The sequence below is a fragment of the Mesoplodon bidens genome, assembly GCF_964165515.1.
Source record: "Mesoplodon bidens genome assembly, chromosome: X".
Taxonomy (NCBI): Eukaryota; Metazoa; Chordata; class Mammalia; order Artiodactyla; family Ziphiidae; genus Mesoplodon; species Mesoplodon bidens.
The window spans coordinates 46,172,834-46,188,237 of record NC_138163.1 but is presented as its reverse complement, the minus strand read 5'-3'; the positions used below and the strand labels follow the sequence as shown (position 1 = coordinate 46,188,237).

The 15,404-nt window shown below is 33.3% G+C and overlaps 1 protein-coding gene across 1 annotated transcript; it reads left to right on the top strand.

Moving 5' to 3' along the window:
- The first annotated feature begins 2,071 nt into the window (after positions 1-2,071).
- LOC308608546 (small nuclear ribonucleoprotein G-like) lies at positions 2,072-2,477 on the top strand. The gene has a single exon (XM_081221752.1). It carries the CDS (start codon positions 2,110-2,112, stop codon positions 2,338-2,340), a length of 231 nt encoding a protein of 76 aa, XP_081077878.1. The 5' UTR covers positions 2,072-2,109; the 3' UTR covers positions 2,341-2,477.
- The last annotated feature ends 12,927 nt before the right edge of the window (positions 2,478-15,404 follow it).

Here is a 15,404-nt window from a genome sequence, read left to right as displayed (position 1 = left end):
TAAACCACCCAAATTTACACCTCAAGGAACATAAAATAGAGAGCAAACTAAGCCCAAAATTAGCAGAAGAAAGGAGAGAAAAATATCAGAGCAGAGAGAAATGAAATAGATAATAGAAAAAAAATAGAAAAGACCAACAAAACTAAGGGTTGGCTTTTTTTAAAAGGTAAACTAAATTGACAAATCTTTAGCTAGACTTACTGCGAAAAAAAGAGAGAAGATTCATATAAATAATTTTAAATGAAATAGGAGACATTACAACTGATGCTACAGAAATACAAAGATAATAAGACACCGCAATGAACAATTTTATGTCAACAAATTGAACAACCTAGAATAAATGAATAAACTCCTAGAAACATATAACTTATGAAGACTAAATCATGAAGCAATAGAAAAACAGAACAGGACAATAATGAATAAAGAGTTTGAGTCAGTAATCAAAAATGTCTCAATGAAGAAGTGCCCAGGACCAGAGGGCTTCATTGGTGAATTTTACAAAACATTTAAAGAAAAATTAACACTAATCCTTTTCAAATTCTTCCCAAAAAGTTGAAGAGGAGAGAGAGATCACTCCCAAACTCATTTTACAAGGCCATTATTACCCTGACACCAACGCCAGATAAGGATACTACAGGAAAAGAAAATCACAGGCTAGAATCCCTGATGAATATAGATGCAAAATGTCAACAGAATACTTACAGATCTAATTCAACAGCTCCTTAAAAGGATCATATGCCATGATCAAAAAGGATTTATACCTGGAATAAAAGATGGCTCAACCTATGCAAACCAATAAATGTGATGCATCACATTAACAGAATTAGAGATAAAAATGATATGATCATCTTAATAGATGCAGAAAAAGCATTGACAAAATTCAACATCCTTTTATGATTAAAAACTCTCAACAGATTAGGAATAGAAGAAAATTACACCAATATAAAATAAGGCCATATATGACCAACCCACAGCTAACATCTTACTCAACAGTGAAAGGTTGAAAGCTTTTTCTCTAAGATCAGGAAGAAGACAAGGGTACTCTCTCACCACTCCTGTTCAACATAGCACTGGAAGTCCTAGCCAGAGCAATTAGGCAAGAAAAAGAAATGAAAGACATCCAAATCAGGAAGAAAGAGCTAAAATTATCTCTTTCTGCTGGTGACATGATCTTGTATATAGAAAATCTATATACAAAAACAGTTCACCAAAGCCTGTTAGAACTAGTAAAAAAATTCAGTAAAGTTGCAGGATACAAAATCAATGTAGAAAAATTAGTTGTGTTTCTATACACTAAAAATGAACTATCTGAAAAAGAAGTAAAGAAAACAATTCCATTTATAGTAGCATCAAAATGCTTAGGAATAAATTTAACCTAAAACTATAAGACATTGATGAAAGAAATTGAAGAAGAAACAAATAAATTGATAGATATTCCATGATCATGGATCAGAAGAGTTATTAATGTGAAAAAGTCTATACCACCTAAAGCCACCTATTGATTCAATGCAATTTCTATCAAAATTCCAATGGCAGTTTTCACAGAAATAGAAAAGAATCCTAAAATTCGTATGGAACCACAAAAGACTGAATAGCCAAAGAAATATTGAGAAAAAGCAAAGCTAGAGACATCACACTTTCTAATTTTAAGCTATATTACAAAGCTATAGTAACCAAAACAGTGTGGTACTGGCATAAAAGGAGACACACAGACCAATGGAACAGAATTAAGAACTCAGAAATAGACATATGCATATATAGTCAACTCATATATGACAAGGGAGCCAAGAATACTCAATAAGGAAAGGATACTCTCTCCAATAAATGGTGCTGGAAAAACTGGAAATTCACATGCAAAAGAATGCAATTAGACTCCTATTTTACATCACTCACAAAATTAACTTGATATAAATTAAAACAACTGTAAGAACTGAAACCATAAGACTCCTAGAAAAAAACAGAGCAGAAAAGCATCTTGACTTTGGTCTTGGCTATGACACCAAAAGCACAGTCAACAAAAGCAAAAATCAACAAGTGGCACTATATTAAACTAAAAATGATTCTGGAAGTTCCATTTGGAGGTGTTTTTGAGTTCCTCGAGTAGACATCATGAGCAAAGCTCACCCTCCCGAGTTGAAGAAATTTATGGGCAAGAAGTTATCATTGAAATTAAATGGTGGCAGACATGTCCAAGGAATATTGAGGGGATTTGATCCCTTTATGAATCTCGTGATAGATGAATGTGTGGAGATGGCAACTAGTGGGCAACAGAACAATATTGGAATGGTGGTAATACGAGGAAATAGTATCATCATGTTAGAAGCTTTGGAACGAGTATGAACAATGGCTGTCTTCACCAGAGCAATCAACTGCTTCCACATGTCCCCTCCTCACATTTTACTACGATGAAAATTGGGTCGTGTACATTTTCTTACTGAACTTTTTTGTTAAATAAACTTCTGTAATAGTCAAAAAAATGATTCTGTACAGCAAAACAAATAATTAACAAAATGAAAAGGCAACCTATAGAATGGGAGAAAATATTTGCAAACCATATGTCTGGTAAGGGATTAATATCCAAAATATATAAGGAACTCATACAACTCAACAGCAAAACAAAATAAACAAAACAAAACAAGAACCCACAATTTGATTTAAAAATGGGCAAAGGGCCTGTGCTCTCTCTTTCTTTGAGTTTGTCCTTTTTAGACTCCACATAAAAGTGATATCATACAGTATTTGTCTTTCTCTGTCTGATTTAATTCTCTTAGAATAATACCCTCAAGGTCCATCCAAGTTGTTGCAAATGGCAAGATTTCCTTCTTTATCATGGCTGAATAATATTCCTATCTTCACATCTTCATTCATCCACTGACAGACGTTTGCATAGTTTCCATATCTTGGCTATTGTGAATAATGCTGCAATAAACATGGGAGTGCAGATATCTTTTTGGTATCTTGTTTTCAACTCCTTTGGATATATACCCAGAAGTGGGATTGCTGGATTATAGGATAGTTCTATATTTAAAAATTTTAGGAACCTCTATACCATTTTCCATAGTGGCCGCATCAATTTGAAATCCCAGTATCGATGCACTAAGCTTCCCTTTTCTCCACACCCTCACCAACACTTGTTATCTCTTGTCATTTGATGGTAGCCATTCTAACTAATGTGAGGTGATATCTCATTGTGGTTTTGATTTGTATTTCCCCGATGAGTAGTGATGTTGAGCACCTTTTCATGTACCATTTGTACATCTTCTTTGGAAAACTGTTCAGTTCCTCAAAATGGGCAAAGTATTTAAACAGATAATTCACCAAGGAAGATATATGGATGTTAAATAAGCCAATAAAAAGATGCCCAATATCATTAGTCATTAGGGAGACAGAAATGAAAACCAAAAAAATGAGATATCACTACACACATACCCTAGAATGGCTAAAATAAGAACACTGAGTATATCAAGTGTTGTGAAGATGGGAGCAACTGGAAATCTCAGACATTGCTAGTGGCAATGTAAAATGGCACAACTACTTGAAAAACAGTTTGGAAGCTTCTTTAAAAGGTAAGCATTTCACCTACCATATGGATCTAGCTATTCCTCTCCTAGCTATTTACCCAAGAGAAAGGAAATGATATGTCCCTATAAAGATTTATACATGAAAGTTTACAGCAGCATTATTTGTAATAGGTAAAACATGTGAAAGTCCAAATGTTCATCAACAGAGAAATGGATGGATAAACAAATTGTAGTTTGTCTATACAAGGAAATACGAGTCAGGAAAAAAAGAAAGGAATGAACTACTGATAACCCAAGAGCATAGATGAATCGCAAATAATTATTCTTAGTGAAAGAAGGCAGACAAAAAAAGAGCACATTTCATTTATATAAAATTCTAGAAAATCTAACCCATAATGACATATGCCAGCCAGTAGTTGCTTAGATGGAGGTGGGATGGTAGAAGAAGTAGGATGGGTTGATTGTAAAGAAGCATGAGAAAGCTTTTGGGGGTAATAGATGTGTTCATTATCATGATTGTGTTGATAGTTTTATGGGTGTATGTGTATGTCAAAACTTATCAAATTGTACACTTTTAAAATGTGCAGTTTATTGTATGTTCATTATACCTCAATAAAGCTGTCTAAAAAAGAAATTTAAAAAACTCCTTGAAATGTTTGCTTAAAATCTCTGTACTTTATAGTAAAAAAATTATGCTTCAATCAAGTTAATTTAATTTTAAAAATGGAAAAAATAATTATAATCACTGTTGGCATTTAGGTATATACCTTTTTGGTCTGTTTTCTACATACAAGTATGGAGAGGGATGCATATTTTACAGGCATATTATAATACTATTTTAAATTTGTTTTTTCACCTCATTCATAAAGATTATACATCTATTCCAATAGATATAAAATGACACAATCTTTTTAATGGCTATATAAAATTCTATTGTATGTATGTATTATATTGTATTCAATGGCTCCCCTATTTTAACTTTGGTTTGTATTATATTATTACATACAAAACTGGGATGAACATCCTTATACATGTATTTTTGCAAATTTTTATATCATTTTCTTATAATAAATTATTCTAATTGATTTCTATGTCAAAGGACATTCTTTTTTTTCTTTTTAGGGCTTTTGGTGCATACTGCCAAATAGTCATCCATAAAGGGTTATAGCAACTTATACCCTTGCCAGAAATATATGAGAGTGCCTATTTCCAGTCATCACTGAGTATATCCATTTTTTCTTTGCATATCTGATGTGTGAGAAGTGGTTAACTCATAGCTATTTTAAATTACATTTCTTTGAATAATACTGAGGATGTATATTTAAAATTTTTTTGGCATTTGTATTTCTTCTTTTGTGAATTGTCTGTGCACATCCTTCTCCATTTCTCTATTAAGGTGTTATTTTCTTATGTATTTAATGGAACTATTTTAATAGTAAGGATATTAACCACTTGTCTGCCGTGCATATTTAAAATATTTTCCCTCATTAGTTGTTCATCTTGTCTTTTAACTTGTGTTTTGCTGTTTAGAATCTTTTCATTTTATATTCTTTTTACAATTTATATTCATAGACTCTAAATTTTGTGTTGAAAAACAGGAGTTATCATTTTGTGTCTTTCACCATACATTGTGTTGTACTTATTTGACATTCACAAAATGTAAGAGTGCATAGAACTATACATGTAGAGCACTAGGAGCAGTGCCTGGCATATAGTAAGTATTCAATAAATTTTAGCTACTACTATTATTGTTATCCTTATTAAGTTAAAAAGTGAGTCTGATGATCTGGAAAATGAGATAGTTATATCAAATACAAAAATAAGGCTCAATTTTGTGGCCTCCGCCCAGAATGAAATATAAAGTTGAATTCATCCAAATATCAACTGTCAACTTCTTCCTTTTGCTCCCTTTACATGAAGATTGAATGGCTTGATCTTTGGAGCTGATATAAATCACCCATCAAGTCTAGTTGCCCATCCTCTATGCTTACAAATCACCCTAAAGCTCCTTCTGGCTCTGACAATTTCAATGGAATATTTTGGTAAAAGAAAGATTCCCTAATAATTGAACCTGAGTGTGCAGAAAAAACTTTCAAACATCTCACCCTTCCAACTCCTGTAGCTGCAGGCATCGTACAGAATGAAAGTAAACAGAGACAGTAATGATGCCATAAACAAGAATCTGCAGCAGTCGCCAAGCAGCTGAAGGACTCTGAGAGCAGAGTGATGCCTGTTGGAAAGAAGTTGTCTGATATCGGGAATGGTAGCATGACATAGGTGACATAGGTGAGAGATATAATTGACCATCTCTCTCCAGCAGGGCAAATAGTGGGTAAAGATGTGTTCTTATCATAGTCACGTTTGTACTTTAGAGATGTTCAAAGCATCTAGAGTACATGAATTTGGAGGGTGATATAAGGAACATGTTAACAGTCAATTCACTCATTTTATGAATGAGATTTGGGTAAAAGTAATAATGAAAATGGATGCCTGGACCTAATATAGCATTGTAGCATTTAATCATAATCAGAAAGTGTACCTTATCTGGATCAATGAGAAAAATAAAGTTAACCATGGAACACTAATGAAGTTTGCATGAAAATTAAGACATGTACTTTACTGCACACAATATTTATGTTTTTAAGTGGGTTGTACAAATATAAGGTTTTAATTACAACAGAGAACAACCACATAGGCATCTCTTCTAAAAATATTGTCTATTGGTCGGGTAGCCCCTATAGTTTATCACAAAATCCAAATCGACTAATGCTGGGTTACAATGCTCCCATACCCTTAACTCACTGCCCAAAATGCTAGTGTCATGCTTCCCCCTTCCCCTTTTTTTTTTTTTGCCTCTCCTGGTAGACTCTGGGGAACTCTCAGAGGTTTCTGCATCTTCTGATGTCAGCAGCAGCTGTCCCTGCTGGCTTGGTTGAGAAGCATAATAGTGCCTCGCCATAAAAAGCTTGGAGAAGATTGCATTTAGACTGTAAATAAAAGTAACCTGCAAATGATCTTTAATTCATTTTCTATTTTCCTTGGATTTCTTTTTCTTCAATAAGGATAAGGCTGATGAGATAGTATGAAGAGAACACACGATGCTTCAGGAACCTCTTGGACTCCATTATCCTTGATCTCTAGTTGCCTGTCACACTTTAATGGTGATCATCCTCTCCCTTTTGAAATTTTATTCTCTTGGTTTCCACGACACTGTATACTGGATTACTCTTGTCTTACCTCTCTCCCTGCTACTTCCTATTTTTCTATCTTCTTTGCAGATGTCCTTCAAAATCTTGCTTCCCATATGTGTATGCTTCAGGTCAGTCTTTGGCACTCTCCTTTTCTCTGAATACATACTGTCTCCATGCTGTTTCAAATGCCACCAAAATGTGCATGACTCCTGAAATTTTCTCCAGGCCCTAATATTTCTCCAAGCTCATTTCACCTTCAAATCCTGGCTGGGTATTTCCACTTGCTTATTTCACCTAAACTCAATACATCTTGAAATAAGTTCACTACCTTTGCTATTCTTCATGTGAAGTGACTTTTCTTCTGACTGAATTATTTCTGTTAACAATCTCTTTTCCCAGTTACATAGTTGTGAAGCCTCTGGATCACTTTAACTTCTTTCTCTGTCAGCCTTCTACACCCAGTCAGTTACCAAGTTCTGTCTGTTCTTCCTTCCCAATTAGTCTCATATTCTCTATACCTTTTACTTCCCACTACCACCACCATACCTAACTATTTCACACCTTGTTTATTGTGCTGGTCCTTCTGCCTCCTGTATTTCTTTCTTCTAAACTACTTAAACAAAAGTCCAAGATCATCTTTTTAATATACCATTCTCACTGTGTCATTAAATGCCTGAACCTATTGTCTCTTCATTGAAATCCTAACTCATTATTTTGGCGTTTAATCTTTCTAATGTTATGGTCTCAATTGTCTTGTCCAAACTTATCTTCCATTATTTCTTAGAAGAATTTAACTCTGTTTTTCTACATCCAGATTTCTATGCTATTGTTGCTGCATTTTAATTCTATATTGTTAAAATCCTCCAAAGGATTATTATTGTTTCAGATAGTCAATATTCATTTAGATTTACTCAAATGTTTACCACTTTGCTCTTCACTCCTTCTTTCTTTTTCCTGGAGTATATCCTTTAGAATACCTTTGATTCTATTTCACTCTTCTAAAAGACACCTTAGTTTTTGTTTGTTTGAAAAAGTCTTTAAAGTAATAAAATACTAATTTCTAGGTTAGTAGTTATCTTTAAGCTAATTGAAGTTATCATTCCCTTGTCTTCCCGTTTCCTTTGTTGCCTTTGAGACATCAGCTGTTGTCTAATTTGCTCCTTTGAAGGTAATCTGCCATTTTTAAATTCAGGTTGCTTTCAAGATTCCCTGTGTCCTTGTTTTACTGCAATTTTACTCCGATGTTTCCAGGTGCAGCTTTCTTTTTATTTATTTTAGTTCATATTTCTAGGACATTTTAAATTCATGAATTAGGTTTTTTCATTAGTTTAATGAAATTGGCAAGTATTATTTCCTCAAACATTACCTCTGCTCCATTTTTTTTTTCTCTCCTCTCCTGGGTTCCGATTAAACAAATGTCACATCTTCTCACTCTGTCCTCTGTATCTTACCTGCTTTTCTCTTTGTATATTCTATAATTTTTCTCTTTGTGCTGGATTCTGGATATTTAGTTTTGACTTATTTTAGGTTCATCAATTTCTCTTTGGCTATGTCTAATCTGCTGTTATACCCACCAAAGAGCTTCTAATCTTGACATTGAATTGTTCAGTCTAGAAGTATATTTGGTGCTTTTTCATATCTGCTGTATCACTTTCTATGGTTTTGTGTTCCACGCAGACCATATTCATGCTTGTCTCTTATTTCTTTAAGCATAGTAACCATACATATTTCTTAGTCTGTATCTGATAGCCCCAAATCTGAAGTTCTGTGGGCCTGTTTCTGCTGTTTCATCCACATGATGTATTGTTTCTGTATAGGCCTGGTTGTCTTTGTAGGCTGAAAATTAGATCTTAATAACTATTAGTAAGAAAAATTCAGGTCAAGAATGATGGTATCCTCACCAGAGAAGATTTTTTTTAACATCTTTATTGGAGTATAATTGCTTTACAATGTTGTGTTAGTTTTTGCTGTATAACAAAGTGAATCAGCTATACGTATACATATATCCCCACATCCCCTCCCTCTTGTGTCTCCCTCCCACCCTCCCTATCCCACCCCTCTAGGTGGTCACAAAGCACCGAGCTGATCAGAGAATATTTTTGATCCTTCTGCCAGGCCCCAGGGAGCATTACCAACTTGGGACCATGTTAACCTAAATTTATGGCCTGAGAGTCCCTGGGTTACTCATGAACTGGGTTGCAAGTCTATGGAAGGGCAGGTCCAGTTCCCATTTACCCTGAGGGTGTAGCCCGTTGGGATCTGAGCTTATTGACAAAGGGAGTGTATCAGAATCTCCACTTCGAAAAGGTATTGGGCTTTGACTTCTGTTCCCCTCACCATGTGCCACTACAAAAACCACTACTCAATTTCACAGCTATTTATCTCAGACTGTCAAAAGACCTCAGGACAAAAGCAGCTTTTAGTACTAGGCTTACCTCTCTGGAATACTGCTTTCTCCTAGGTTTTGAAAAAGCAATTCCTATCCAGTTAGTGTTTTGATACTTTTAAGATGATTTTAAAATATTTCATTCTTCCTAACTGGGAGCAATCAGTAGGAATTACCTAGCCCACAATTATCAGAAGCAGAATTTCCTCTATGTTTCTTTTCAATGAATACTGTACTCAAGCCAAACTGCCCTGTGACCTCTTACCTGAAATGTGATTTGCATATTCCCAATTACTAGTCCTTTCTTATGTTATACCTTATGTTTAATTCCATTCTCTTTGGGTTTCCATTTAAACCACTCACCTGTCTGTCATTTGTCTCTTGTAATCTTACCTATGCATTAGGCTCTGTTTATTCTCACCTCCTTTATGTAGTCTTCCCTTACTACAGATTAAAATGAATTATCCTCTGAACTATTATGAGAACTCTTTGCCTAACCTACTCCTTTGTCACATATATATTACCTTTTATTTACTGCATTTCATTTACCCCAAGATGCCATTCTGATTTCAGAAAAGTTAACATGAGAAAAAAGCACATATGTGAATTGATGTAATTTGATTTTGTATTAATTGCACCATTTCTTGTGTACATCTAGAGAGTAAGCTGCTCAAAAGTAGAGCCTGTCTTAAGACTTTTCTGTAACCCCTTGAAGTATATGTCACATGTTAAGTTCTAAATATATGTATTACTTGGTTTATTGGTTCTTTCTGTGATTTAATTGGAAAGTTTAAGATTGTGGCACTAGAATAATCTTTCATATTTCTTGTTTAGTGTTTTCTCAAACAGTCAGAAGGACTCTGGAGGAGAAAAAGAGCTCTACTTAAAACTTGTAAAATATCAAAAACTATGTTGTTACAATTTTCAGCATTTTATGTAGCCTATCTTTAAAAAACTCAAACTTTTAATTTTGAAATAATTGTAGATTCACATGCAGTTATAAAAATTACAGAGGTTATATAACCAGGAGTAGAATTGCTGGGTCATATGGTAGTTCTATTTTTAGTTTTTTGAGAAGACTCCATACTGTTTTACACAGTGGCTGCACCAATTTACATTCCCACAAACAGTGTATGAGGGTTCCCTTTTCCCACATTCTTGCCAACATTTGTTATCTGTGGTCTTTTTGATGATAGCCTTTCTGACAGATGTGAGGTGATATCTCATTGTGGTTTTGATGTGCATTTCCCTGATGATTAGTGATGTCTTTTCATGTGCCTGTTGGCCATCTGCATTTTCTCTTCGGAAAAATGTCTATTCAGTTCTTCTGCCCATTTCCTAATTGGGTTGATTTTTTTTGACGTTGAGCTGTATGAACTGTTTATATATGTTGGATATTAACCCCTTATCAATCATATCACTTGTAAACATTTTCCCCTATTCAGTAGGTTATCTTTTCATTTGTCAATGGTTTCCTTTGCTGTGCAAAAGCTTTTGTGTTTAATTAGGTTCCATTGTTTATTTTTTATTTTATTTCTTTTGTTTTAGAAGTTGAATCCAAAAGCATATTGCTACGATTTATATAAAATAGTGTTCTGCCTATGTTTTCCTCTAGGAGTTTTATGGTATCTGGTCTTCCATTTAGGTCTTTAATCCATTTGAAAAGCTACATGCACCCCAATGTTTATAGCAGCATTGTTTACAACTGCCAAGATATGGAAGCAACCTAAGTGTCCATCAACAAATGAATGCATAAGGATGTCACACACACACACACACGCACACACACACACACACACACACACACACTGGAATACTATGCAATCATAAAAAAGAATAAAATTTGCAGTAACATGGATGGACTTGGAGGGCATCATGAATCATGCTAAGTGAAATAAGTCAGGCAGAAAAAGACAAATACTGTATGGTATTGCTTATATGTGGAATGTAAAAAATACAACAAACTAGTGAATATAACAAAAAAGAAGCAGACTCAGATTTACAGAACAAACTAGTAGTTACCAGTGGGGAGAGAGAAGGGAGAAGGGGATTAAGAGGTACAAACTTTTAGGTATAAAGTAAACTATGAGAATATATTGTACAACATAGGGGACATAGCAAATATTTTATAATAACTATAAATGGAGTATAACCTTTAAAAATTGTGAGTCACTATATTGTACACCTGTAACTTATATAACATTATACATCAACTACACTTCAATAAAAAAATACAGAGGGATCCCAAATACTTTTTTCTCCATTTCCTTCAATGGTAATATTTTGCATAACTATAGTACAATATCACAACTAGGATACTGACATTGATACAGTTAGTTCTATCACCACAAAGATATACTATGTTGTGCTTTTATAATCACACCCACATTTTTGCTTCCTGACCCCACTTAAGCCCTGGACACCACTAATCTGTAATCCGTTTGAGTTAATATTTGAATAATTTATGAGACTTAAGTCAATGTTCTTTTTTTTTTTTTGCCTATTAATGTCCAATTTCTCCAACACCATTTGTTGAAGACAAGTTTTCCTCTACTGAATTGCTTTTGCTCTGTTGTCAAAAGTCAGTTTGGTATATATGTGTTACATCTTAGTTCTTTACATATGGGTTGATATATGTGTCTATCCCTAAACTAATACCATACAGTTTTGATTACATTACCTATACAAGTCTTAAAATCAGAGTTATTCCTTTACTTTATTCTACTTTTTAAAAACTGTTTTAGCTTTCTAGTCCTCTTGCTTTTCCATATAAACTTTAGAATAATCTTTCTTATATCTACAGAAAAAACTTACTGAGATTTTGTTGGTAATCCTGTTTATTAATTTGGGGAAAATTGACATCTTTACTATACTCTTTCAGTCCATTAACACAGTATTAATCTCCATTTATTTGGACCTTTTCTATTTCCTTCATCAGCATTTTATAGTTTTCAGTGTGCAAATCCTGTACAGGTTTTTTACATTTATACACTATTTTTGAGTGGTTATAAACGTTATTGCAGTGGCCATGTATGTGTCCACTGCTAATATATAGAAAGGTAATTGATTTTAGTGTTTATCTTGTGTACTTTGACCTTCCTGAACTCACTGAACTCATCCAGGATGGGTTTTATTTTTATTTTTTGTAGGTTCATTGGTTATTTTCTACAAATATCACCATGTGATCTGCAAATAAGGATAGCTTTATTTCTTTTCCAATCTGTATTCCTTTCATTTCTTTTTCTGGCCTTATTGTACTGGCTAGAATGTATAGTACTATGTTGAATAAGAGTGATAAGGGCAGCCATCCTTGCTTTGTTTCTTAACTTAGGGGGAAAGCATGTAGTCTTTAACCATTAAATAAAATTTCACCTCCAGTTTTTATATGGAAGTACTTTATTAAGTGGAACAAATTCTCTTCTATTTCTGTTTTTCTGAGAGTTATTTAAGTCATGAATAGATGTTGAATTGATCAAATGTTTTTTTGGCATCGATTGGTATGTTCATGTGATTTTTTAGCCTGGCTAATATGGTAGATTACACTGATTTGATTTTCAAATATTGAACCAGACTTTTATCTCTGGAATAAACTCTATTTGGTCATGGTGGATAATCCTTTTATGTATTGCTGAATTCTATTGCTAATATTTTGTTAATTTTTTGTATCTATATTTATAAGGGATTTTTGTTTGTAATTTTCTTCTTTTATACTGGCACCTCATTGTTATATCAAAGTAATACTAGTTTTTAAAAAATTAATTCCCTCCTTCCCCTTATTCTATTTTCTGGAATATTGTGTAGAATTGGCAAAAAATCTTTAAAAGTTCGGTAGAATTTTCTAGTGGAACCATGTGGGCTTGGAAATTTTAAAGGGGAGGATTTTAAAATAAGAATTTAATTTCCTTAATAGATATAAGGCTGTTTAAGTTATCTATTGAATTTTGGATGAATTGTGGTAATTTGTATTTTTTGATGAATTGGTCCAATTTATCTAAATAGTCAAATTGATGTGTGTGGAGTTGTTTCTACTATTCTCTTATTATCTGTTTGATGTCTTCTTTCTTTTTATTTTATCTTCCTTGCTAGAGGTTTGTCAATTTTATTCATCTTTTCTAAGAATCACACCTTTGAATTTTGTTTTGAATTTCATTGAATTTTTGTTGTTGATTTTATTGATTTCTTCTCTTACTTTTATTATAATTTTGCTTCTGCTTTCTTTGGACTTATTTTGCTCTTCTTTTTCTAATCTCTTGAGATGGGAGTTTAGATTATTGACTTAAGACTTTGCCTCTTTCTTAATGTAAGCATTTAGTGCTATAAATATCCCTCTCATCATTGCTTAAGCTGCAACTCACAAAATTTGGTATATTATTTTATTTTTCTATTTTCTATTTCACTTGAGTCTTATTACTTGACCCATGAATTATTTAGAAGTGTGTTGTTTAACTTCCAGGTGTTTAGAGATTTTCTTGTTTATTTTTCTGTTATTGATTTGTAATGTGATTCCATTGTGTCAGAGAAATCACTGCATATTTCAATTCTTTCATATTTGTTTTATGGCCCAGGATATGGCCAACTTTGATATATGTTCTGCGGGTAGTTGAAAAGAATATGTATTCTACTGTTGTCAGGTGGAGTGTTCTATAAACATCTCTAAGATCCTTTCAGTTGATGACATCATTGAGATCTTCTATAAACTAGCTGATTTTCTGTCTAGTTGTTTTGTCAATTGTTGAGAAAACTGTGTTTAAGTTTCCAACTATAAATGTGAATTTGACTATTTCTCCTTTCATTTTTAATCAGTATTTGCTTTACATATTTTGCAGTTGTGTTGTTTGGTCATAGGCATTAAGAATTGCTATGTGTTCTTGGTGGATTGACCCTTTAAATATTATATGATGTTGCTCTTTGCCTTGAGTAGTCTTCTTTGCCCTGAAGTCTATCTGATATATCCACTCTTGCTTTACTTTTATTAATTTTTGTATGATATATCTTCTCTCATTTTACTTTCTACCAGCCTGTATCTTTATACTTGTCATGAATTTCTTTTAAATAGTGTATAGTTTGGTCATGTTTTAAAATCCAATTTGCCAATTCTTGTCTTTTAATTGTCATTAGACAATTTACATGCAATATAATTATTGATATCTACCATAACTTGAATTATTTGTCCCCTATAAGCAAGATGTAATTTTTCTCTGGCTGTTTGCCAGTTTAATTTTGTCATTAATTTTCAGAAGTCTGACCATGATATTTTGCTGTGGATTCTGTTGGGGGCTGAAAATCTTCTGGAACCTGTAGTTTTATGTCTTATGCAAAATGTGCCAAGTTTTCAGCAATTTTTTTTTCAGCACTGCTCTCTTTTTCTTGCATTCCAGGACTCCAGGTACATGACTGGTAGATCTTTTGTTACTGTCTCACAGATCCCTAAGGCTCTGTTTAATTTTAAAATCTATTTTCTCTCCGTTGTTCAAATTGCATAATTTTTATTGTTTTAACTTTAGTTTTGCTACTTTTTTCATTTGTCCCCTCCATTCTGTTCTTGAGTCTATTCATTGTGGTTTTTATTTTATTTTGTTTACTGTAATTTCTTAGTTCTAAAACATCCATTTGTGTCTTTTCATTTAATTGTGATAAAATACCTATAACAGAAAATTTAGCATTAGTGATATTTAGTACATTCACAATGTTGTACAACTATCACCATTATCTAGTTCCAGAACATTTTCACTACCCCGAGGAGTAACCTCATACCCATACGTAGTCACTTCCCATTCCTCTCTCTACCAAGTCCCAGCCAACCACTAATATGCTTTCTGTCTCTATTGATTTGCCTATTCTGGATATATCATATAAATGAAATAACACAATATGTAGCCTTTTATGTCTGGCTTCTGTCACCTAGCATGTTTTTGAGGTTCATCCATGTTGTAGCCTGTATAAGTACTTCATTTCTTTTAATAGCTGAATAATATTCCATTGTAGGGATATGTCACATTTTGTTTATCCATTAATCACTTTATGGACATGTGTATTGTTTCTACTTTTTGGCTATTGTGAATAATGCTGCCATGAACACTTGTGTATAAGATTTTTTTTTTGAACATCTGTTTTAAGTTCTTTGGGGTATATATCCAGGAGTGGAATTGTTGGGTCAAATAGTAATTCTATGTTAAATTTTTGAGGATTGCCAAACATTTTTTCACAGCGGCCTCACTTTTTTACATTCCCACCAGAAATGTATGAGGATTATATCTCCACATTGTCACAAACACTTGTAATCCTCTGTTTTATTATTATTATTAT